General features: G+C 37.8%; 1 protein-coding gene across 1 annotated transcript; it reads right to left on the bottom strand.

Annotated features, from left to right (window-relative positions):
• Window positions 1-1,945: 1,945 nt before the first annotated feature.
• Window positions 1,946-24,424, bottom strand: LOC145581890 (uncharacterized). Its single transcript, XM_081638923.1, has 18 exons — window positions 24,331-24,424; window positions 23,195-23,356; window positions 21,684-21,816; window positions 20,806-20,948; window positions 18,152-18,229; window positions 17,979-18,041; window positions 16,638-16,778; window positions 16,332-16,535; window positions 15,703-15,819; window positions 14,724-14,767; window positions 6,078-6,240; window positions 5,689-5,814; window positions 4,911-5,036; window positions 4,613-4,711; window positions 3,530-3,619; window positions 3,336-3,420; window positions 2,398-2,528; window positions 1,946-2,290 (listed from the first exon to the last, which is right to left on the bottom strand). Exons 2-18 carry the CDS (start codon window positions 23,309-23,311, stop codon window positions 2,141-2,143), a joined length of 2,010 nt encoding a protein of 669 aa, XP_081495049.1. The 5' UTR covers window positions 23,312-23,356; window positions 24,331-24,424; the 3' UTR covers window positions 1,946-2,140.
• Between the last annotated feature and the right edge of the window lie 186 nt (window positions 24,425-24,610).

Raw genomic sequence — 24,610 nt, 5'->3', positions numbered from 1 at the left:
TCTATTTCATTTCTTGTGTATTCTTTGACAGACAAGCGAATTTGTTCTAGTTTTGAAACCCCCCAAATCATTATAGTTTTGCCGTCGACCACAATCATCCCTCATTCCCTTTCTCACATAGTCAAATGACGTCCGACGGATATCCTACCGCAACGGCAAGCCGGTGACTGCGCGAGTACAAGATCTCGTCGCAAACAAGCACATGACGATGACTGCAAGTTGCAGTGTTAATTTAGATGTTTTCATGGTTTGAGATGGGTCCAGTTTAGCTATGAGTTTTAAGGAAGATGTTCATTATTAATTGTTAATGTGGTTTGCCTATGATAAAGTATGATAAAATATTACAAGATCCTTCAATTTTTTGGATTTTTGGATTATTTGGCTTTGTAATTGTTGCTGGTCTGCCTGTTAGTATTATTTTTATAATTTTGTTTTAATTAATTATAATCCTGGTAGAATGGATTTGATAAACTCGGGTACCCTATGTACCCGGTTTTCTTGGGTCGGGACATGGGCCGACTTTTGAACTACCCGAAGATCCGGGTACCCGAAAACCCGGGTACCCGGATTTGAACACCCCTACCTGAGGCTTGTTTTGCTCTTGTTTGTGAACACTGATTATTCATAAACGGTTATTTTAAAAAATATTCTAATATTTAATCCATTTAATTAAATTCCCGTAAAAAAAAAATCCATTTAATTATATTAAAAAGTTTGTAAACGGTTCGATTTAGAAGCGGTTTGGTTCATAAACGGTTCGGTTCATAAACAGTTCGGTTTACAATCTGTTCGGTTTTTAAATGGTTCGGTGAAAACGGGTAGCAGTTTGCTAACGGTTCGGTGTAAACGGTTTTTTTGCCAGTTTAAACGGTTTCGGGTTAGAATCGGTTTCGGGTTAGATACGGTTCTGTTCTTTTTCGGTTCGGTTTTCTTTCAGTTCGATTTATATTTGGTTCGGTTTGTTAACGGGTTCGGTTCTTATACGGTTTAACATTATTCGGGTCGATTCGGTTTCAGGTTTACTAAAATACGGTTCGGGTCGGTTTTCGGTTTCAAAAAAATCGGTTTTTAATCGGTTCGGTTCTCATTTGGGTCGGTCGGTTTCGGGCAGTTAAACAGTTTCGGTTTGAAATTTGACAGCACTACTTGCATATGTACAGTCGTAAATTGTCATGTACTATCTCCGCTCCTTTGAGCAAACTTCACTTTATCAAGAAGTGAGGTAAAATTGTGCACATTTTGTGATTGCAGTTGATATAACAAAAGAGGGTAAGAGAGCAAGTTTGATTACAAGTAGAAAGTTTCATTTCGTAATTCGTACTTTTCCTGTCTCTAATTGTTTGTCCCATAAAGATGTTTCACTTTAAATTTTAGTTGAGAGAAATTGATAAAAGAGAAAAAGTGGTTGGATCTAAAGTATTTTGTGAGGGTAAAGTAATAGTCCATATAGTATAAAACAATGTTTAAGAGACAGCTTGGAACAAACAAAAAGGAACATAAGGAGTATTAGATAAGACAAAAGAGGCATAGACCAATCTCAAAGAAAAGAATATGGCGCAAACAAAAAAAGGACGGAAGAAATTGACATACGAAGTATTTGACAAAGAGAGAATTGGGTTACCCAAACCTCATAATGAACCAACTTAAACTCATAATGATTCATAGAGTTAGGACTTGGGATTGTTATATGCAGTACTATATTAATTAATCACTTTGTAATAAATTTTCTCCGATGAAAGATGATATTTTGACGGGTTGGTCCGTGGCATAACATGTTACTATGATTATTATTGTGGTGTCTAGGAATGGATTGATGCATGAAAATATCAACCATGCATATAAACATCGATTAACTCATTCAGCTGCTTATGCTCTTCAGGGATCTTACAGTACAAAGCTTGTTAATCTTAAAGCTCAACTAAGATTATACTGTGTATTAAGAATCTGAAACGAAACAGAAATATAGCATAAGAAAATATACACATCCAACATATCATTTACTTTTCTACCTATAAAGATTCAGAAAACCTCTAAGAATATAATTGAAATATTCATTATCAAAAGTCTATATACACAGTCAAGAGCCCCAAGCAGCCAGCCCTAACTGACATGAATTGCAACAGAGATAGTCCACTTCACCTTAGATCTTTCCTTGCGGTCGTACTTTCGCTTTCTTCTGAGCTATAGTATCATTCTTGATCCGATTAGCATACATAGGCAAGCGAATGATCTTACCAATCTCATTCAATAATACATCCTGGGTTATGTTGTCATTTATGCTCCTCATAACCTGCAGAATGCAGTAAAGATCATAGCTCAACATGCTATATTGGAAAGAAGAAAATATCAACCATTACATAATTACGATTGAGAGAGAAGTCAATCATCAAGGTAAACCTTCTTGTAGGTACTGAATTCGTTTGGAGTTAACTTATCAGTCCTGGTTCGCATGTAGAGCCACACATTTTGCTTTGTATCCCAAGAGCACTCAATAATCTTACCAGAATACGAAGAAGAATCAGAACCATCTGTAAGGTATTAAAATTGAACAAGCATTAGGATATAGGAGTGGGCATACGACAGTTTTAACATACGCCAGCAGCCTGATACAGATATACCAAAACAATAATAATATGAATTAGGTTGCCAATAATCCTAAGTGCTGATAATTTGCTCTAGTACCCCAACCGTTACCACCATAAAACCCTTTTCTGAATTTTACAAATGTATTCATATAATCACTATGGTTTTCTTATCTTTTGTCATGAAAATAACCCTGCATTTTAACATGTATATGCACATCCAATCCATCAAAACGACAATTTATCCTCAAACAGCTCTTTGATACAGTTATCCCCCAATAATAATATTACTAATAATTTGGGAGAACAGATATTGAATTATGAGTGATGTGCATCAAATTAACAAATTGTTTTTGAGACATAAAAACAGAAACTAGCACTTTCATAGCAAGACAGAAAGAGTGAACAAAGTTTTTATTATTGAGAAGAAAAAAAACAAAAGGAATACATAGAAATCAGAGGATAGGTGAAATTCCGTATATGCAGACAGGAATAAGATGCATCTTCCTTAATAAAACAAAACAAATTAGGAAAAACACCATTTACCACAGACAGCAAAGAAACTAAAAGAGCCACAAACAATTTCATACCCATTAGCCTTATTACAAAAGATGAGATCAGTACACTCCAACCACATCTTGCATCACTAGGCATTTCTCAAAAATTTTGCAACGAAATTCTGATAATACTAATTGTATAGGTGAAGAGGGAAACTGAAAGAAGAAGACAATAAAGAGAGAGATAGTAGTTCACCGGAAAAAGTAACCCTATTGCCTTCCATCAATCGCTTCTTTCCCTTGTCATACAAATAAAGATCCTCAGAACTGAATTCTCCAATCTGCCATGTGTCAACAAAAAGAAGTAATACCTTTGTATATGCCACAGACTAATTTGAAATATTTAATTGAGAAGATACACATTATGAAACTCAATTATAAGGGAAACACCTCAAACAGAAAATCAACCGAGTTCATTTCAGGGAATTTCCACTTTAGGAGGCCTTCATGCGTTTTTGGAATGTAGGGATCATCCCAACCCTAGTTGAGTAAAAAAGAAAAAAAAACAACAGAGTGCGTGGTTAAACCTTCCATAAAAAGAGTACTAGAAATTTTTATGCCTTATAAAAAGCAGGAAGCACCATCAAACATGAGATGGAAGGTCAAATTCAGATTGAATGTTTGAATTAATTCAGATCAAAATTTAACATAGAAGTCTTGATGACAATTTAGAATTTCTAAGATACAGTGAATTATATGTAGCTGAGATGCAAAGTCCATATAGAAACCAGATATCTGCTACTACCAAAGTTGTTATTCTGCTTATTGGTCATTGACACATGTTCCATTGACAGGTTCTACCTAGGTTCCAATATATTTAAGATCTTTGTGTGAAACTTAACACAAATAATTATCTAAATGATTGACCAACCTAATAAGCTTATTTTCCTTGTGAATATCATGTGCCTTCAGAATTCTGGCAAGTTAAATATGCTAAAGGAGTTGGGTCAGCTAGCTGATCTCTCGAGTATTCTTGTATCAGCTTCATTTACAAGTTCCCTTCATGAGTGTGATTGGACCAGATTAATAGTGTGATCATATGGTGTGTTGCCTGTCCTAATAACAGTGAGGAGCGCTTGAATCCTAACATTAATGAGCTCCAGAAGAAAGAAGGGGCATATGATAATAAGAACAGTAAATTTGTGATTTTTCTTTAAGAGATCAGATAACTAACAGCAATTCTTTGTGGAAAAGTAATGTTAATATTGAATTAGAAGCGAAAAAAGACTAGAACTCTGTTATTTAGAGACCACACTTCCTTCTTCCCCTATGTATTGTTTTGTTTCATACACAATTACTTAGATATTATTTATTCTAAAAGGGATGAGATGTTAACACATCATTATTTTAGAACATTCAAAACCCCTAGTGAGAAACTCTTTTGGTATGCAGTAAAAACCAATCTAAAGACAAGCGTTAGGCAATACAGAGAACAGTTGTAACAGTATAAAATTACTATCAAGCTACAAGCACCTGAAATATAAGACCATCAGCTTCATGTGAGAGATTAGGAATGAATTCATTCAAAAGCTTTCCAACAGTTGACAGCAACCAAAAGTCCTTCCTCCTAACCTGGGAAACATTTGATCAGGTACCATTAACTACAGAAAAGGCAAAATAAAGGTCACAAAAACTTCCTAGGTTGTAATATAAATTTTCAAAATATAAAATTCCAGATGTCCAAAGGTGCTTGACAAAACTTTCTAATAATAATATACGAAGTACTATATCATCAGACAGCAGTATCTAAATAGTGGACTTTTCTACATACCCTAAACGGCTCTAAGTCGTATCTGTAAGAAGGTTTGGAATGTGATTCTAACATCCGTTTCCGATCTTGATTCCGGGGTTCAATTATCTCTTTCTCAATCATCATCCAACGCTCAGAGAAGGGTCTCTGCAAATATACACTGATCAGAACCATGGAAGGAACTTGCAAATACAGATTTACATATAAATATTCATTTAAAGTATTTGAAATCTTAGATCAACAGTTAGTACTCTTTTATAACTAACCACCCTAAACAATGTAGAGAATAGTCCCAATTTTGAGAGGGAGGGAGGAGAGAGGGGGGGGGGGGGGGGGGGGGCTGTGTAATAATTACATAATCAAATAAGAATGGTATGTAGCAAGAAGTAAAAAGTTGTATAATCGACAACCAGAAGGGAGCAGATTAAAGCTGAAGGCACGCCTCATTTCTGTTGCACGGAACATTATATATGTAACTCATCTTTGCTGTTAAAAAAATTGTCCACAGTTCAATATTTAGCTTTGTAGTAGAAATAATCTCAAGGAATAAGAAACTAACACAATCCTTTTCTTTGTGACCTGTCATGAAGATACCCAAAATAAAAATAAATTTCAAGCTTGGTGGAGCTGGTGCAGCAAATCTAAAATGGAGAGTCATCAATACTAGTTAAAGATACCGCTGTAAATGTCTTAGTTTTACTACCAAAAAAATCATCGCAGTAGGTAACAATAAAAAATTATCAACAGGCAAGAGGGTAAAACATAGCAAACTTGTGACAAGGGTCATTAAAGATCTAACCTCTATGATAGACATGCCATTGAGTGCAATCAAGTCATATATCAGATATCTTCTCTCTTGCTTTTGAGGGCTTACAAAATCAATGATCATTTCATCGTCAAGCAAAGTATACTGATGAAATTCAGACTTGCATCAAAGGGAAAAAGAAATTAGCTAAATGATATGCCAAAGCAATTCAAGATCATAATGAATGCCATCTCATCAATTAAGACATCCATTAAATATTAAGTTATAGATCAAGGATTCCTGGCCCCTAATGTATTTTTTAGGCGAGCATGTAAATATTAAATTGACACAACATCATAAAACAGTGGTCAAGTTAAATTATATTTAGCCATAAGGTCAAGGTTTCTATTCCATCCAAATTCCTCCATGGTTCAATCACATACTTTAGTCCTACTTCTGCAAGGGAGTCTCATCTGCATTCTCCTAAATTTAAACCTTCTATCAATTAGGTAGCACCCATCAGGAGAAAGAAGCATCATGTATCTCGTGCCATCAGCTTTCCATGTAGCATAGTAATAACGCTGCCTCAGCAGTTGTAACTTGACCCTATACACAAAATTAATAAGAAGCAACACAACTTAGAATTGTTGCTGTATAATAAGCTTATGTTTTAGCAACATAACATAGAAATAAGATGCTTCAAAACTTGGTATTCCCCTTGGTCTAGGCGCCAAGTACTATTCTAAGCTACGCAACAAGATGAGACCTCCTCCCTCTAGTTCTAGAAAGCCAACATGGTCAGTAACAAATCCTACGGCTAGGAAGTTGACCTTCACGAGGGATATTCCCAAAGGTGTGTCGGTCAAACCTATAGCTGCAAAACCTCTTCGTGCTATTGCTGGTGAGCCGAGCGGTTGTGTGCCTCCTCGGAGGACGAGCACCCCTCAGCCCACGAAGGAACTAGAAGACCTTCTAGACGAGGACCCCTTGTATGCTAAGGTGATGATGTACTTGGGGGACTTAGCAGGTGAGGTATTGCACTCAAGTGACCCATGGTTGTCCCTTAGCCAACTAAAGTCCCTTGTGAAGGAAAACCGCGAAAAGCTTAGGTTCAACCTCGAGGATCCTTGGTCCTCTTGGTGGAACTAGGTGAAAGCAGGGGAAATGTTCTTTATGGACGACCATCAAGCGGAAGTCATGGAGAAATGGTGTAGTCGAGTGTGGGATGTTAGCAGCAACTTCATCTCACAAATTCCTTCCCCAAAGTTGGAGCTGGCATCTGTGACTAACTTTGTGCCTTGCAATGCTATTGTTTCCAATGCAGGTTCCACTGGTGAGCAAACAGGATGCTGTGCCCAAGGAAAGGTCCAAGAAATTGGCCTAAGTATCTAACCTCATCAAGATTGCAACCGAAGTGGCAGAGGTGGTCAATCTCGATGACTCCGATGATGAGGGGGTGGACAATGCTCCGAGGATTCTCCTAGTTGGAAGGGATATTGCTTCAGCAATGATGAGGGGAATATGGTTATTCCATCACCAGTGTACAACCCTACTTGCACATCGCCAGAGTACAACCCAACTACCCCGGAGTATGCTAAGCTTAAGCCTGGGTTTGGACCCTTTGGTCCTTGAAGCCAAAGGATATCCTTGTGAGGATTTCTATCTATCTATATTAGATGCTGCTTGTTATATTATCTTTTCATTTCAGTTTAGTTTCCATTACTTTATATGTATATACGCAATGTAAAGCATATTATTAATGAAAAGAATGTTGCTTTCAGTTTATTGCATGGCTTGTTTTCATAGTCGTGGTGTGTTATGCGATAACTCACTCGCTTAATCGATGTACTGATTTTAAGCCGGAGGTGTGCACGGGGTGCCGCTTCACTTCATAAAAACTGACTTGAAACTACGCAAGTGTAATAATGCGGGATGTAGGTAATTGGTCCTTAAAAGCAACAAGGTTCCTTACGAATCACACTTAAGACTTTGAGATTTCTGACCGGATTGGGGGACACCCTACAAAGGTTGGCAGTTAAGCTTGGGGTTACGCCCGATTCTTGAAGTGATGAGTGGGATGTCGAAGGAACGATGCTGATGATAAGGCAAGACCCTTCCCAATGCAACCCATTTGCAGAGTTGTTTAACTTTGCAAACTTAGCTTGGAGAGGTGAGCAAGCTAAGGAAAGCAACGCAAGTCCCAAGCGGTTGGGCACATGGTCGTTGAGTGCCATGACGATCTGAATGTCAAAATTCTGGGTTGAACTATGGGAACCTCTTGGTATAGAAGGGGATGGCGTTGAGCATCCTTGTAATCGGGGCGATGCACCCATGCTAGACTTAAGGTCTAGGGCATAGTGAGAGTGACTCTCCTACCGGACATTACGGATCACCCTTGCGAAGGGTTTGGTATAGCGAAACCAGGAATGAGCAATGGAGCATGGCCAAGTGGTGCCATTGCCTTGCTCCCAAAATTCGATGCCCAGCAAATGAATGCCTTGGCCTATTTATAGGCATTGACTACAACCCAGTCAGATAGGATAACTACCCACTACACCCATGATCTAGTAACTTCCCACCACTTGCTTGGTTAATTGGATGAATCTGGACTTGTCCACGTGTCAAGGGAGTTACCCACATCCCATATTATTCTCTCAACTGCTTGGTAACTGCCAAGCCCCACTATGCCATGCTCCTATATTTTAGGAGGCATGCATCAGTGTAACCGCCCACTCCCTTAGTGTTCCTATTTTCTAGGGCCACTAAATGAGTGGTGTAACTTCCACATGACGTGGCATTATTCTCTCAGAATAACTACCCACGTACTTGGCCACACCCCACTACTCTGGTGCTCCTATTTTATAGGAACTGCCCCCGTAGTGGCTTAACCGCGTTCCCGTTTGACCTCGGTCAAAGACGCAGTCAAGATAACCATTAGTCAACCCAAACATCATGGTCCTATATTTTAGGAACCATACTTAGCCACGTGCCACCTCAGCATAACCGTCCCAACAATTTAGGGAGAGTGGTGCAACGTGGGTGGTTACCTCAACCGCCCACTAGCCCCACTACTTAGCCAATCCCTAGATTTAAGGCAACCGCATACAACCACGATAACTAAGCATAACGGTCAAGGAGTCCCTGCTATAAATAGTCCGCCAAGGAAAGCTTTGGGTAGACAATCTACAAGCCAAGGTCTTTCCTTAGCATCTAGCATATGGCCACGCAAGTCCATGGTTCCCTCGAAGGCACCATAGTCATCGTTGACTCGGATTGCACTCGTTCCTCCATGCCGGAGCCACTACGGTCACCACCGTAGAGACACCCTAACATGATCCCAAGAGCATCCCTTAGTTAAACCACGCACCACCTAGCTAGCATGCACCGTACTAAGCCATTGACCATCGTTAGTCACCCCGCGTCTGTCCTAGTCGGGATTACCGAGTCAGTTTGTCCAATTGAGTGTCCACCATAGCCATCCAAGTATGCTATAGTCCCCATAGGCTATCCTATGTCTAAGACCATGCCCAAGGCCCCTAGCCATAAGGCCACCCTTAGATCACCCCTTGAGTGAGCACTCGCCCCCTAAACAGCTTTATTTTGATATGGCCATGAAATACTAGTGAACACGCGACTGACAGTAACACAATAATGGGCTCTCAAGCCCGATCCTTGAACCCAACCTTGGCCCTATGGCCATGTATGATCTATTAGGGTCCTAATAAGTCCCCTCAATAGGTATCAAAGGTTGTTATGGAGTTTTGCTCATCCAAACACTCCAAGGTTCTTTTAGTGCGCGCACGCGCGCTATCCATAGGCCCAAGGCCTAGCTGACCAAGGCTTTGCTAGCACCATGGCTTAAGCACTTGGGGGTTATCCCTGATAACCTCACAAGCCCTAGACATGGTAGTGAGCTACTCTAGCCTCACTTGGCTCGTTCTTCCCGAATCGAGCGCGCACTTGCTCGTGTGGGCAAGTGGGATCCTAATGCCCTTGCGCGCCTATGCGGGGAGTTCGACAGCCTTGCCTAGGTCTACCCAAAAGTGACTGTGACAAACCTCCCCCAACAAAAGAGCTTGACGTCCTCGTCAAAGATTAAGAAAGTAGATCATCGCACGATCTATGCTCTCCGAGCACCAACGCCTTCCATTAATCCGGGCTTTACCCAGTTCTCATTAGTAGGAGGTTGCTAGCCACCCAATCTACCTTGACGATACTCTCTAGTATCATTCCTTGGACCATGAATTTCCCTCGCTCGAATATAGTCGTGTCTCGCGTGACTTGCCTCAATGACACCCAGATGGACTACCTCGTAGCACCAATGTGTACTAGGCAACATCATAGGTCCGATTAAATAACTCTTGTCCAATATTCCTTTTCAAAAGCCGGCACGGGACTCATTGGACTTGCTTTTGCCTTCTACGAAGGCATTCTCATAGGGTTGCTCCCCTACGGAGCTTCTTAAGAGATGATTCACATCCCTCCCAAAGGTCACCCCTCGCTCGGGTTTACACCCCAATGGGATAGAGTGATAGCATACCCTTACCACTCACTCGCTTGGAAGTGCTCATGTGCCCGGGGATCCACATGCAAGCTCTATCACCAAGACTCCCGTTAGCCTTTTGCTAACCTCGGCTTTGTTGGCAGCAATCGTCATTGCTCCCCAACCGCCTCGCAATCAATCGCATTGATCGCTGGTCCATAGGCCGACTCATTCTCTGAGTAATTTCCTTACCATGGTATCACTTCTTTGTAACTATTCTCATCTTTCCATGAGAAATAATAGGAGCAAGGTCCCACCGTACTCTACCACACTAGTAAACATGCTCCGAATTTGTCCTTCAACCTTGACCTTCTAGTCACGGTAATGCCTGTGGATGTAAGGATTCCTTAATTTTTCAAACTTTATAGACTATAAATCGAACATTCCATCTGACCATAGCAACATTCCTTGATTAGCATCCCCAGTGTAGAGTGATTGTAGTCAAGACCACTTTCTTGACATCTCAAACCACACATACATGGAGCATTTCTCCAAGATATTTGCATAGCATCAAAGATGGTGTTGCTCCCAGCAACGCTTGTGGTACTCCACAATTGTTCGACTCTAATAGTCAGCTAAGTTTGAACAATTAAAGACACATCCTTACCTGATCAAAAATCATTCGCATAGCATCATTTGAAGGTTTCGGACTTTGTTCACCTCAATGCTATCAACTTTGCATTGAGTGTGCAAGCCGCTTTGCTTGCTTCTTTGGTTAGTCATAGGCTCAACCAAGGCCGCACCGACCCTTTTAAAGTCATCAAAGTATCTATCTCCTTTGATCCGGACTTTTTGTGCAAAGATAACGAATATCCAGCCACAAGAACGTCGTCCTTGGCATACGTTCATCTTTATGCGCCCTTGAGCAAGGCAATGGCCCCACTTAGCCATGCTCCATTGCTCATTCCTGGTTTCGCTATACCAAACCCTTCGCAAGGGTGATCTGTAATGTTCGGCAGGAGAGTCACTCTTACTATGCCCTAGACCTTAAGTCTAGCATGGGTGCAATGCCCTGGTTACAAGGATGCTCAACACCATCCCCCTCCATACTAAGATGTTTCCATAGTTCAACCCAGAATTTTGACATTCGGATCGTCATGGCACTCAACGATCATGTGCCCAACCGCTTGGGACTTGCGTTGCTTTCCTTAGCTTGCTCACCTCTCCAATCTAAGTTTGCAAAGTTAAACAACTCTGCAAATGGGTTGCATTGGAAAAGGTCTTGCCTTATCATCAACATCGTTCCTTCGACATCCCCACTCATCACTTCAAGAATCGGGCGTAACCCCAAGCTTAACTGCCAACCTTTGTAGGGTGTCCCTCATTTCGGTCAGAATTCTCAAAGTCTAAGTTGATTCGCAAGGAACCTTGTTGCTTTTAATGACCTATTACCCACATCCCACATTATTACACTCGCGTAGTTTCAAGTCAGTTTTTATGAAGTGAAGCGGCACCCCGTGCACACCTCCGGCTTAAAATCAGTACATCGATTAAGCTAGTGAGTTATCACATAACACACCACGACTATGAAAACAAACAATGTAATAAACCAAAAGCAACATTCTTTTCATTAATAATATACTTTACATTGCATATATACATATAAAGTAATGGAAACTAAACTGAAATGAAAAGATAATATAACAAGCAGCATCTAATATAGACAGATAGAAATCCTCACAAGGATATCCTTCGGCTTCAAGGACCAAAAGGTCCAAACCCAGGCTTAAGCTTAGCATACTCCGGGGTAGTTGGGTTGTACTCTGGCGATGCGCAAGTAGGGTTGTACTCTGGTGATGGAATCACCATATTCCCCTCATCATCGCTGAAGCGGTATCCCTTCCAACTAAGAGAACCCTCGGAGCATCGTCCACCCCCTCGTCATTGAGATTGACCACCTCTACCACTTCGGTTGCAGTCTTGATGAGGTTAGATGCTTCGCCAGTTTCTTGGACCTTTCCTTGGGCACAGCATCTTGTTTGCTCACTTGCACCGGTGGATCCTCAATCCAGCCACCTGCATTGGAAACAATAGCATTGCAATGCACAAAGTTAGTCACAGACGCCAGCTCCAGCTTTGGGAAGGAATTTGTGAGATGAACTTGCTGCTAACTTCCTCCACTCGACTACACCATTTCTCCATAATTTCCGCTTGACGGTCGTCCATAGAGAACATTTCCCCTGCTTTCACCTGGTTCCACCAAGAGGACCAAGGATCCTCGAGGTTGAACCCAAGCTTTTCACGGTTTTCCTCCACAAGGGACTTTAGTTGGCTAAGGGACAACCACGGGTCACTTGAGTGCAAAGTATGTCATCATCGTAGCATACAAGGGGTCCTCGTCTAGAAGGTCTTCTAGTTCCTCCGTGGGCTGGGGTGCGTCCTCGGAGGAGACACACAACCGCTTGGCTCACCAGCAATAGCTCGAAGAGGTTTCGCAGCTATAGGTTTGACCGACACACCTTTAGGAATATCCCTCATGAAAGTCAACTTCCTAGCCGTAGGATTTGTTACTGACTGAACGAAAGGGAGGAGGTCTCATCTTGTTGCGTAGCTTAGAGTAGTAATTGCGTTTCCGACACGTCAGACCAAATTGTCACGGGATATTTTGTGGACTAGTTTTTTTGCTAAGTTAGGAACTTAGGAGGTTCCCGTGATGGCGTCTAGACCAAGTCTAGACCAGCCTAACACTCGAACAACGAAAGATATACGCACACAAGCAAGAGACAAAGCACCAACAACGTAAACACTTTATTATTTTCGTGGCTTACAAATTACAAGGACCAGTCCTTTGCTCACTATATAAGAAACTGCCGGCTAAAAATCTTGTTCTAAAAGGCCTTTCTGTTGGGCACCACTATTATCACATAAAAATCAACAAAGTCCATTTTATAGCTAATTTCAGGAAGAAGGATTCGATGGTTAACATTAAAGACTTCCTTGAGTTTTTTTACAAGGTTTTGTTGGTCAATATTTCGATCCAATATCAATGGATAAAGAAATGAAAATCTCCAAGTAGTTAAGAAATATTTGGATCCTTAAAAAAAGTATGCACTACAGCAGTCTGCCATAAGTGAATCCCAAGAAACAAGTGGACTCAATTAATACTGGTTCAATTGGCGCCCACACAAACAACAAATTATGCATTATTTATTCACAGATATTATAGAAGTTCTTTTCAGATAGTTTCCCCTTTACATATTTAATGTTCCTTTTGGATGCCTCTACAACTCTCTTTATGTTTACTAAACTTCAAAGCTGTTCTCAAGTTTCATGTCTAATGAAGGAATGTAAATTTTCATCAACTAAACAGCACTAGGAAATGCAACCACTAGAATGAGAGATTTAGCTTACTTCATATAAAACAAAATTGAAATTTTAAAAGGTTATAAAAGGACCTATTAAGCACAAACACAAACCAAAATTGATATGCTGAAACTTATCACAAAACTGCCAAGAAATAGTGTAAGTGGAAACCTTTTCTTTTGATTGTCCTCACTCTGCTCACAATATAACCATGCCAAGTATATGCAGGCTAACATATGTTGATAACTTTTTCAGCACAATAGCCTGGACCACTATGAATTATATGAGAACTTCAGTGAGATCCCACCCCTGACATTTACAGATTGAACAATAGAAGACACTACACTGATGTAACACCCCTCAGAGAAGATGCAATCAACAAAGATCAATCTGCTTCTCAACCCATTAAAAAATAAAATAAAAAATCACACAATGATCCATCCTCTATATTTGGTTCACAGTAGATCATCTAGTTTGGCCTTTTGTCTTATCGACTTCCGTGTTTCTAGCATGAATGTTACAGTTCCAAGTTTTTATTTATTCCTACCACTAACAATGGCCAAATATTCATCCCACAATTGTTTGCATTTAATGCCAGGACCAGACTCTGAAGAGCAGTGACAGAGTGATCCACTGCAAGTCTACTTTATTAACCCATGACTCCCAAAAACCCTTAAACTCGTCATATCAAATTCCATGGTCACAAATTTTCCAAATCCTAAATATATCTGGATTCTTTTCTAGATAAAAATAATTACTATTTGGAGATGAATTACAACCAGAAAATTTTCCGTACTGATGAAATCTCCGGTCCAAATAGTGGGATCTACAATGAAATAATGAATTTCTCTCATTGCATAATTCAAAGTTCAAGCTACATTATCCTTCCTTGATAATGTGGTCGATCGACCTATTGAGAAAACCAAACACTAAATCTATATCAAGAGATGTTGCAAGGACCTTGTTCAAAGAGCTCAGTAATGTATAAGGAATCTCTGATGCATGGAAACTGATAAGAAAGAGGTTGTCAGGTCTGTATCACATTATAATTATAGTCACTCTAAGGCTCTAAGCTGATCACTAAAAACAAAAAGGCCGCAAATCCACCAAGTTTGCACATGTGCTAAAATTTATTAGCACGATCCAAATTAGCATAGTACAATTACACCTTAACTTTCTATTTTAAGTTTTTAACTAAAGAAAGAAACTTTATTGTATAATAAGATGTGGCACGAATATGGACCTGTCGAGAGACACTGGATGTGACCCAGGAAATTGGGAATTTGCCTGTAACAAAAATCATTAGTTTCCTTTGTCTATTCAGAAAAAGTTAGAAGTATCAATAGAAGATTAAATAATATTATCAGCAGAGAATATGTTAGGAAAATTCATCAGAAGATAATTAAGAACAAGACAAAAGAACAAGTGAAAATGTAACTGAAAGACTCTAATGCGTGAAGGAAAAAAAGAAAAACATACTAATCATAAAAATAAAAAAAAATAAAAACGGATGGACCAGAAGAAAAGTCGAAAACTTATAAATCTACACATGAACACGAGCACTAAGGAGCAGATTCAGCTAGGGCAGCTACCAATAACATATTATACACTAGAAGAAATCGATCACTCCCTAAAATAGAGGAATAATATGAGAGAGAGATATTTATACAGATTTTACAAGCAAATTCTGCCAACACACGTTTGCCAAGTATAGAGGAAATAATAGTTCTGTGCAGATCGCATATGAACCGTTCTAAAAAAAAAAAGAGAAAATGAGGGACTACACAAGAACAAAGTACACAGCAAAAGGCTAACAAATTTGTTGTAATGCAGAGAAGTCCATTTGAAAGCCGTCGCTTATTAGTAAACCTCAACTTTTCAAACAAACAAGGCAAAACAGCAAAAGGCACAGGAAAGGTAGATATGTCAGTAAAATGAACCGAAAGGATTCTACAAGAAAGGTGATTCAGATCAAGAGAACACATTGGTACAAAGAATACAAAAAATAAGATACCTTGTATTAACTATGTATAAGTAGCAAACTATCTAGCTAAAATATTTGCCCTTTAGAGAATAGGGGCAAAAAATTGAGCCACTGATACAAACAATTAAATGGGTTGAAAGTTGTGAATGGAAAGAGAAAAATTATTCACCAATATATATTAACAGGCAAATCCTCCAAACTTAATCAACTAATAGACACTTCAACAAAATACACATACCCCTGGGGGTTTAAGCATGTCATAGCAAAACCTTCGCAAGTGGAATTCTTGTTGATCAGGTATTTTATCTCCCAAGACATCATCATTGGTCATCCTTACAGTGTTCTCATGTTTTCCCTGTAGAAGAAATGCGGAAAATAATGCAATTTATATGACTTACTAAAAACCCTATTAAAAAAAAATTAACAGCAAAACCAGAATTAAATATATAGACAGCAGAAAGTAACGTAGGATTTTAGTTTCCATACTGCTGAAGTGTTATTACATATGTTTAACACGAGGATGAGGTGGGGAACTTGCAAGTAAGCAAGGTGACATGATTACTATCCAGCAAAGAAAAATTCAAAAACCAAAGGCATAGGTTAAGAAAAAACTCAGGAGCTAAATCTACCATCCAGCAAGTCTGACCTCAAGCTCAACCATGAATTTACAATTGAAACTTCATTCTATCTAGCTGTGCCTCATATTTATCATAAATTTCAGCCACAAATCAACTAGGAAATTTAAGCCTTGCCAGGGGGAAGATGAAAATGAGATTTAAATTCATATAAGCTATTTTGGACCCCCTCAAATCTTGAACGAGGGTTACTGAGTACATGAAAGGAGAAAACAGGAAAATGATCTCTTACCATGATGGAAGCATTTGAAATACCATCGTCATCATCTGGTAGAGCGTCATTATTTTGAAAGACATCAGAAGACCTCTTCCACTCTGGGGTAGACGGGCACACAGCTAAGTCAGGTTTAGTTTCATGATAAAAATCATATAATGCATTAATATAGTCTTCTTTGTAGATCCCTGGAGGCCGACTTTTTGCAAAAGTTTGTATAGCCTGCCCAAATGAACCAAAGGATTGAATTAACTTAAGAGTGTCATCGAAACTCGAAAGACATAATTCAAGCAATGACCAATTGAAACCAAAAATATAACTGACCTCGGTCACCGAACTGGCTTGCTGGGTCCGCATCAGATAGTGAACTATCATGTAACCAGTCCGATTGTGGCCATGAGTACAATGGACGAAAACATATTTTCTGGGCTGCCTCTCACTTTGATTATATATGAATTGTGCAACCTATATTTAAGTCAAGGTCATATACATGCAAACAATCAAAAGAGCTAAGTTTGGATATATTTACTTCATCCAATTCATATTAAGTGCAACAACAACAAAAACAACAAAATCATAGCCTTATACCTAAAAGGGATGGGATCGACTGCATGAATCTATCACTCATGGTCATCCACAAAGATCCTCCTTATTCCGTTCCATTCCATTTAATACTACACGCTCCTGCAAATCCACTTTCTTTATGTCATTGCTAACTCCTCTATCCAAGTCATTTTTGACCTCCCTCGGCTCCTTTTAAAATCTCCATTATCCTAATTCTCTACCTTCTTTACTGATACATCCTCTAGTCAATGTCCCACATGCACAAACCAATGTAGCCAGTTCTGCCTTATCATATCCTCAATATCTGTAACTCTAACTTCTTCAAATATCTACATTCTTAATGTTATCCCTCAAGGAATTCCCACACATCCATTGTAACAAATGTAACTTTCACAAAATCCACAAGTTTACAGAATTCGCTAATCCGATATTTGGTACGGATTTGCAATTTGCTACCTATTATGTGTAAGCGAAAAAAAAAAAAAATACCAATTCTCTTATACAATTCATCTTTTCAATTCACAGTAGATAATTGCGACACTTTTCTTTGATAAGTAATGTCTTAATATAATTTCAACACTTCTATTTTGTTTTTTAAAACAGTTTTAAAAATAAATAAATAAATTTTTTTAAAAAATAATAATTTAAAAAAAAAAAAAACAGAAGGTTAAATTACCCATTATAATCTTATAAGTCTTATTAAATCAACATAATTAATCTAATTACATAAATATCTTAACTCACCTCCCTCATATGCTTGGCAAACCACCACACCCCTGACCTCCATTCACACCACCTCCTTTCCCCCTTCCCTTGCATTCACCCAAAATCATTGACCACTGCAGTCTCAAGCTCCCACCTACCCATGCAGCTTCACACTGCCAATAACCATTAGAAAAACCCTTACTACCATCAAAAATCACAACCACACTTTGTTATGTTAAAAAAGATTACTCTTAGAGAAAGTAGAATGAAGTTGACAACAAATCTCATGCTAATGGATCCAACATGTTTCATACCACAATCTAAAATAAAAGGAAAAAAATTTCATCACTTTTATATGAAATTGACATTGTATAAATGACAGAAAAGTAAGCTTACCTCAAAAACAAATTTGTTTACAGACTCGTTATCGGGTATAGCATGACGTCCCTGGCATCGAATCTACAATAAATAGACAGAATAGGATGCATTCAGCCACTCATATACTGCTTCATGTTACTTAATTGAGAAAAGAAAAAGAAGATTGAAATTACTAAATGGGTAGTAAGTACCTTCAAATACTTAAGACCCCTAACCTCAGTCATTTGATAATAACGATCTGTATTTGTCAAATCAACCACCATACCAAGCTGAAAAAAGGCAATAACCTTCACAATTCAAACCCCGCAAAGAGTACTAGCATTTACTTTATTCTTCAATTTACACAACTGTTTGTGGAAAATAACATTCAACTAACCCACCTACTTAAATTCCAATTTACAATGGTATCCAGATTATACAGTTAAGTCCAACAAAGGATTGAAGGTTTCTCTATCCAGCTTGCCAAAGAAAAATATACAATAACAACCGCAAACTAATCCATGGGGAGGTCCAAACGTATACAGCCTCACCCCTAGTAGTCAAAGATCATCAGGAAAACTATTACTAAACCCATAGAAAACCTGTATTGCAAAATCAGAAAGCAGATCTTGTATGAGAAAACAAATTTAACTTTTTAGAAAACTTAAGAAATAGCATTAAAATAAGCATTATAATCCAACGTAGCCTAGAGAATTAATGGAAAAGCTAATAACTCCCCCAAATAACCTTATACTACCTTGAGATTACTCTATCGTTCCAAAATGAGACCTTCCTCTCTCATTTCACTCCTTAATCTAAGTTCCATCACAGCACTCTGTCTCCCTTTCTCGAAAACCTTCTTTCACTTCCTAAACACTCCTTTTCTATCTTCCACACCACCTCACAACCACCATTCCCCAGTTATTATATGTTGCACCTGGGATGTGGTCTCAAACAAAAAAATAGTTCTAACATATTGAGCATATAATTCAAAGATTGTGAGCTTATATGCTTTGTGTATAGATTTTGAGCTATATGTTCATTTTCATTGTTGAAGTAAAAATAAAAAAAAAAATAAAAAAACAAAATTACTAAATCTAGTAATCTCTAAAATATATGTTCATAATATATGAAATTATGAACTAAATGTTCATAAGTTTATTAATTGTAAAAAGTAAACATTCATATTCTAGAAGCTAAATGTTTGTAATTTATTAACTAAATATTTATATATTTAAACTATATTTTCATTAGGGGCCACAATGTGGATTATGGTCCCTAGCGTTGTGGTGCATTATATAATATTCACTCCACTAGTCCACTCCCTACCTTCACCTCAACTCACACAACACCGCCATCACAAATCAAATATCCCAACACCAAGCCCTCACCTCAAACAGACTTCCTCTTTCCCAATCATTTCTACTAAAGCAATTCGTCATCACCAACTCACGCCACACTCTCATAGTCAAGCGCACCTCCTTACAACCATCATAAATTTATTGCCAAACTCCCCACCCTATTCTTTAATTCTCTTCTCTATAACCCTCATCCCAATCTCTCCAAGTCTACAACCTTTTCTCTATCTCTAATTGGCACACATCCCCAATCACTTTAAACTTCATCTTAAACAACCATCTCGCACACATCCTATGCTTTCCGTAAAATTAGGGTTTGTAAACCATAAAATAAAATACATTTCGTAATAGTATCATGTAATTCACTATGCCAATGGGTTTCCCGCTGCCAGTCCCAAGCCCGGATAAAGGAGAAGAGTTACGAAAGGCCAGTGACAGAATTGTAAAACTTTGTCACACCGCTTGACATGAGCCACCATGATTGAGAGTATAGCGCTAGGATGGTGACCTCCTGGGAAGTCCTTATATTGGTTCATGTAACTGACCCCACTTATGGGATTAAGGCTTTTAAGCAGAAGATGTATTATGTAATTCTTTCTCTTTATCTATTCTCAACAAAGTGAATTAGTCCCTTATAATTCTTTTTGTAATCAGCCTTTCTCGTAAATTCATAATAATCAAGTAACTAAATTCATTTTTCTATAGCTCTTACTACTTTGGATATGATCAATGAATTAATATAAGGAATATATAACGTTTATTGCTAGAATCGGATCTAAGCAAGGTGCTTTGAGAGACGTGGCTTCCCTTGCGTGCCGGAGAATAAGATGGATGCAAAGGAAAAGCTCATTCTTTTAAAATCTTAGCCGACTCCACTACTTACATAGAAGAACTTTTTAACAAAGTAATTCCTTCTTCTACACATGGGCAAGAGGGTGTTAGCCCCTACAAAGCTTATAATAACATTTAAAACAATAAAGTGCATGTACTAAAAGTCTTTCCATCAATGGAAAAGGTTTAACTTAATTATCTGGTGGGATGTTCCCGGTCTTAGGTTCAATTGTTACTATGTCTCTCTTTTTCAGTTGCTCTCTAATTTTCCCTTTGGCAGATTTAGTTTGCTTCTTTCAATTTCGGGCACTGTTGTTGCTTCTACACACTTCAATAATCCATTATTCCCAAGAGTATATCATCACACTACAATTTCCTCTATAAAATATTATAGTGCCAATGCTATAATCACGACCCAAAATCACAGCTGACAAAACATTTTGTAGTTTATAGTAGAAAAAAAATATTAGTGCAATAGTACTTTTTTGCCTCAAAACATCAAAATAAAGAATTTCAAGGGAGCATGGCCTACTACTAAATAAAGACAAAAATCAATGCAACTAATAACCCATACTAAGTAAAATATTTCACCAACCACGCAAATAAGACCCTCTTCCATCGCCATCAAAAAAGAAAAACAAAAAAAAAAAGATGTAATATAGTTTTACAATGTTTACCTTGTGGCCAAGCAACCTTAACACATTCCGAAAGGAATACCGTTTCTTATCAACAATGTAGTCATTAAAAGATTCATTAAGCGGAACTTTCGAAGGAATAAGAAAGCCAATTTCATGACCAAAATTTGGACAATCCAGCCAACCTATACACAAAATACATGGTTCAAATGAGGTTAGAATAATAAAAATAAAAGACTAAGTGTGAAAAGCAGACTACATGAACCAAACAGACCCAAACACACACGCTCAATATCCTCATTTGGACTACTATCTATAACCCAATCTTTAACACAAGCAAATAAGCACGCTTTAGAGTTTTTTAGTCCTATATAGCTTAGACAAGACATACAGCCAATAAAGCAGCAACAACAACAACAAAGACTTGGTCCTAAAATGATTTGAGGTCGGCTAACATGAATCGTCATAAGGAACCATCCGACAAAAAATAAAGCCAATGGCTCCCAAAAAAATAAAGTGCCAAATTGGCTGTAGATGTATCCTAGATTTTAAATTTCGTAACTTTCTTTTAAAAAAAAAGAGTTGTGCCCAATGTCCACCAAAACATCTACAACTAGTCTTGAATGACAAAATCCAAGCTTTGAACCAGCAACGGTTTTCAAAAAACAACACTACTTCCAAGAGTTTCAACTATAAAGTAAAAAGTCCACCAGCCAAAAGATCTAGGCTCACTTAAACTGCATTCCATTTCCGTTTTGCAAGCTGCATGGCGACTACATGCCGCACTAGACACACTCTTTGATAAAATGGCTTCAAAAATTTTGCAAAACTTGGAACTTTATCAATAGTTAACTCCAAACAGGTATTTTTTTTATGTGTACAAACAAATTTCTATGCTAAAAGTTCAATGTGAAACCTACCAGGGGGAAGCCTGTGTGAATCATATTTCAACTTCTTTGAGTAAGGCCCTTCATCACAGATACAGGGCTCAGTTAGAACTGGCCTATTGTTTATCTGATTTCTTCTCAATCGCTCCCGTCTTTCTTCACGCTCCTATAATAAGACCAATTCATATAGAGATCAGAAAAACCAAGTAGTATTATTTTAATGGTCTTTTGTGCTAAGATAATTAAAAAATAAATTAAATAATATTCAATAGCACTGAATCAACCGATCTGCCTGCAAGAGACATTAAACAGAAATGCAGCATTATCCAACATTCAGATTACATTTAGCACAATATATCCATGCTTCAAATTCTGGTTAATGTCCTGAGTTAGCATGAGGAATTATCTTAGCGCAAAAGACCATTAAAATGCTACTACTTGTAATCAAAGAGTAGACAAATTTTACAAAAGACTTTCTGAAATTTTAAGTAGCTATAAGCTCTAATTATTCCCTGTTAGGAAGAGAGTAAAAAAAAAAAAAAAAAAATTAAGGTGAACACAAAGTTCCAAAACATAAAAGAGCTGAAAACTATGCATAAAGCTTCAAGATACAGACAAAAATAGGGATTATACAACAACCAGACCTGTCCAGTCAAGATTCTTAAAGACAGCCATAAGGAAAACAATATGTATACACTACAAAGTCTTCCCTTCCAAATAGCCAATATTTGGAAAAACGAACAGCAATAACAATGAAATTAAGAGCTAGGAAGACCGGTTCCTCAATCCCCATAATCACATAGTCAATAAAAACCAAATTGGCTATTGACAAAATATAACTGCTACTCTTTAATTTTTTACTAATGCCTCCATGCCCCTGAAATTAATTTCTACAGCTGGAAAGTTGTATTAACATCTCCTTCTCACGTCTGTTGTATGGATCATTCTTTAAATTAACAAATCAGAAATTTGTCTCATAAAATTTCCACCCCACCATTAAATGCCATAGATATGTTCTTTGGGCACCATTTGATCTTACCCTACTTTTATAAGACACCTTGCCATAAGTACCCATAAGGCAATAACCACCTTATCTCAGCAATTCACATGTTGTAGTACCAAATTTTTGGAAATTATGTTAACAAGGATACAATGATAAATCAAGTGTATCCAATGGTACACGGAAGAGCAAAATTCCATATCAATAAAGCTTCACATTTTCCTGCTGCCTTAATTCCACAACATTTAGTGAAGCATGTCATATGATACTATGATAGTGTTAGCTTGTAACATTCTAAAACCCTTTTTCAATATTTGGAAAGGCTGAATAACTTTCTTTCAAACATGCATCAACTTCAAGGCACATAGTTACCATAACAAGCATTTATTATGTGGCGGTTCATTCCTCAAACCATTTCCAAAAAATATACAAAAATGAAATAGAAAACACATGATCCAGATATGATACTCTTCTGTGAAGACGGTGCTTATAAGAAAACCAATTCATAGGTCCAGCATAGCTATTGAGATGATATATAGCATACCCGCCGAAGGATTTGAACAGATGTCTCTTTGATATCCTGTGGTGCTTCATCTTCCTCCAAATGATTTTTGAAAAACTCTTCATCGTCTTTAAGTGGTGGAGAAGAGTTCAAGTCCATGACACAATTCTCTCAACAGCCAGCATGAACAAAATAGTTGAATATCTATGTCATATATCAATAAATTATTAAACCACAAAAACTAAGTAGAAACAAAGAGAATAGAGCGCTCAAATTGATAAAATAAACCTCCAAAAGCAATTAAAAACTTTTCAAATTGAACAAATTTAGTTTTTCTATCATTTCCAAACACACTCACCCCTAGAGAATCGATCTTCTTTACACTTACCATTCTTTTATGAGACATAAAGTAACTAATGTATACTTCAATTTCCAAACACGCTCTCTTCAGCATATAACAACCCACTAAGAAACTTGCTAAGAATCCTTATAGCAACCCCTGCCCAACAGGATGAAGAACTAATTTATGTTCGAGCATTCAACAGCACACAACCACCATCCAATATAAATCATTCAGTGATCAATAAACAGCAAACTTTCCGGTCAATGTATCCCACATTAGAGTAAGGTTGTGTTCTATTCACTTGAATTCACTTATCTAAACTTATTAAAACCAATTTTAGTTGTAAATTGCATTAGGGTACCCTTCATCAACCCTTATTTGAACTTATATTTTCCGAATTATTTATCTTATCTGAACTTATCGGAAAACAAAGCCAGGCCTAAATAATCTTTCATTATGCGGACATAAAACCCAAAATCATTCATCTAAAGCTTGCAAAGAAAGGGTAACAATGCACAACCATAATTTTTCACTTATGTTCTGTAACTCTGAAAGCATGCTGTGTAATTTCCAAAAACAAGCACAACCCAACAATTCAATTTTCCCCAATAAACTATTTATATCCCAATAATTACTCCTGCTTAACTCTAAACCTTACAAAATTAATTACAGGAATAAGACAATCTCCAGAAAATTAGAAAATTATACGTGAAAATAAATAAGAAATCACAGATTATCGAGGCAATTAATATTGAAATTGCAAAAGAAGCTACAACATGATGAAAATTAAACATTCAACAGGTGAAAATTTTGAATTAATCATATATTTTCATACCATTAATATGGCCTTAGTTCAACTCAATGTTGTCATTCTCAGTGCATGTTATTGGAGAGAGAGGAGAGAATGCGGAGAGGAAGTTAATTAAAAGGAGGAGGAAAACGAGGGAAGGAATTGGCAAGTTCGCGTTATTTGGTTTTATAACTTTGTTCGTGGGTAACTTCGTCATTTACCCATTCGCTCCTTCGGGTAAAGAAAAGGAACACATTAAGAAACCCTTCTCACGAGGGTAATCCAATGTATTGAAAGATAAAGATGCAAGGTACAATTTGCTAAC

Source organism: Chenopodium album, chromosome 15 (assembly GCF_948465745.1).
Source record: "Chenopodium album chromosome 15, dcCheAlbu1.1, whole genome shotgun sequence".
NCBI lineage: Eukaryota > Viridiplantae > Streptophyta > Magnoliopsida > Caryophyllales > Amaranthaceae > Chenopodium > Chenopodium album.
The sequence above is the reverse complement of the archived record's forward strand: the minus strand, read 5'-3'. Positions and strand labels throughout refer to the sequence as shown.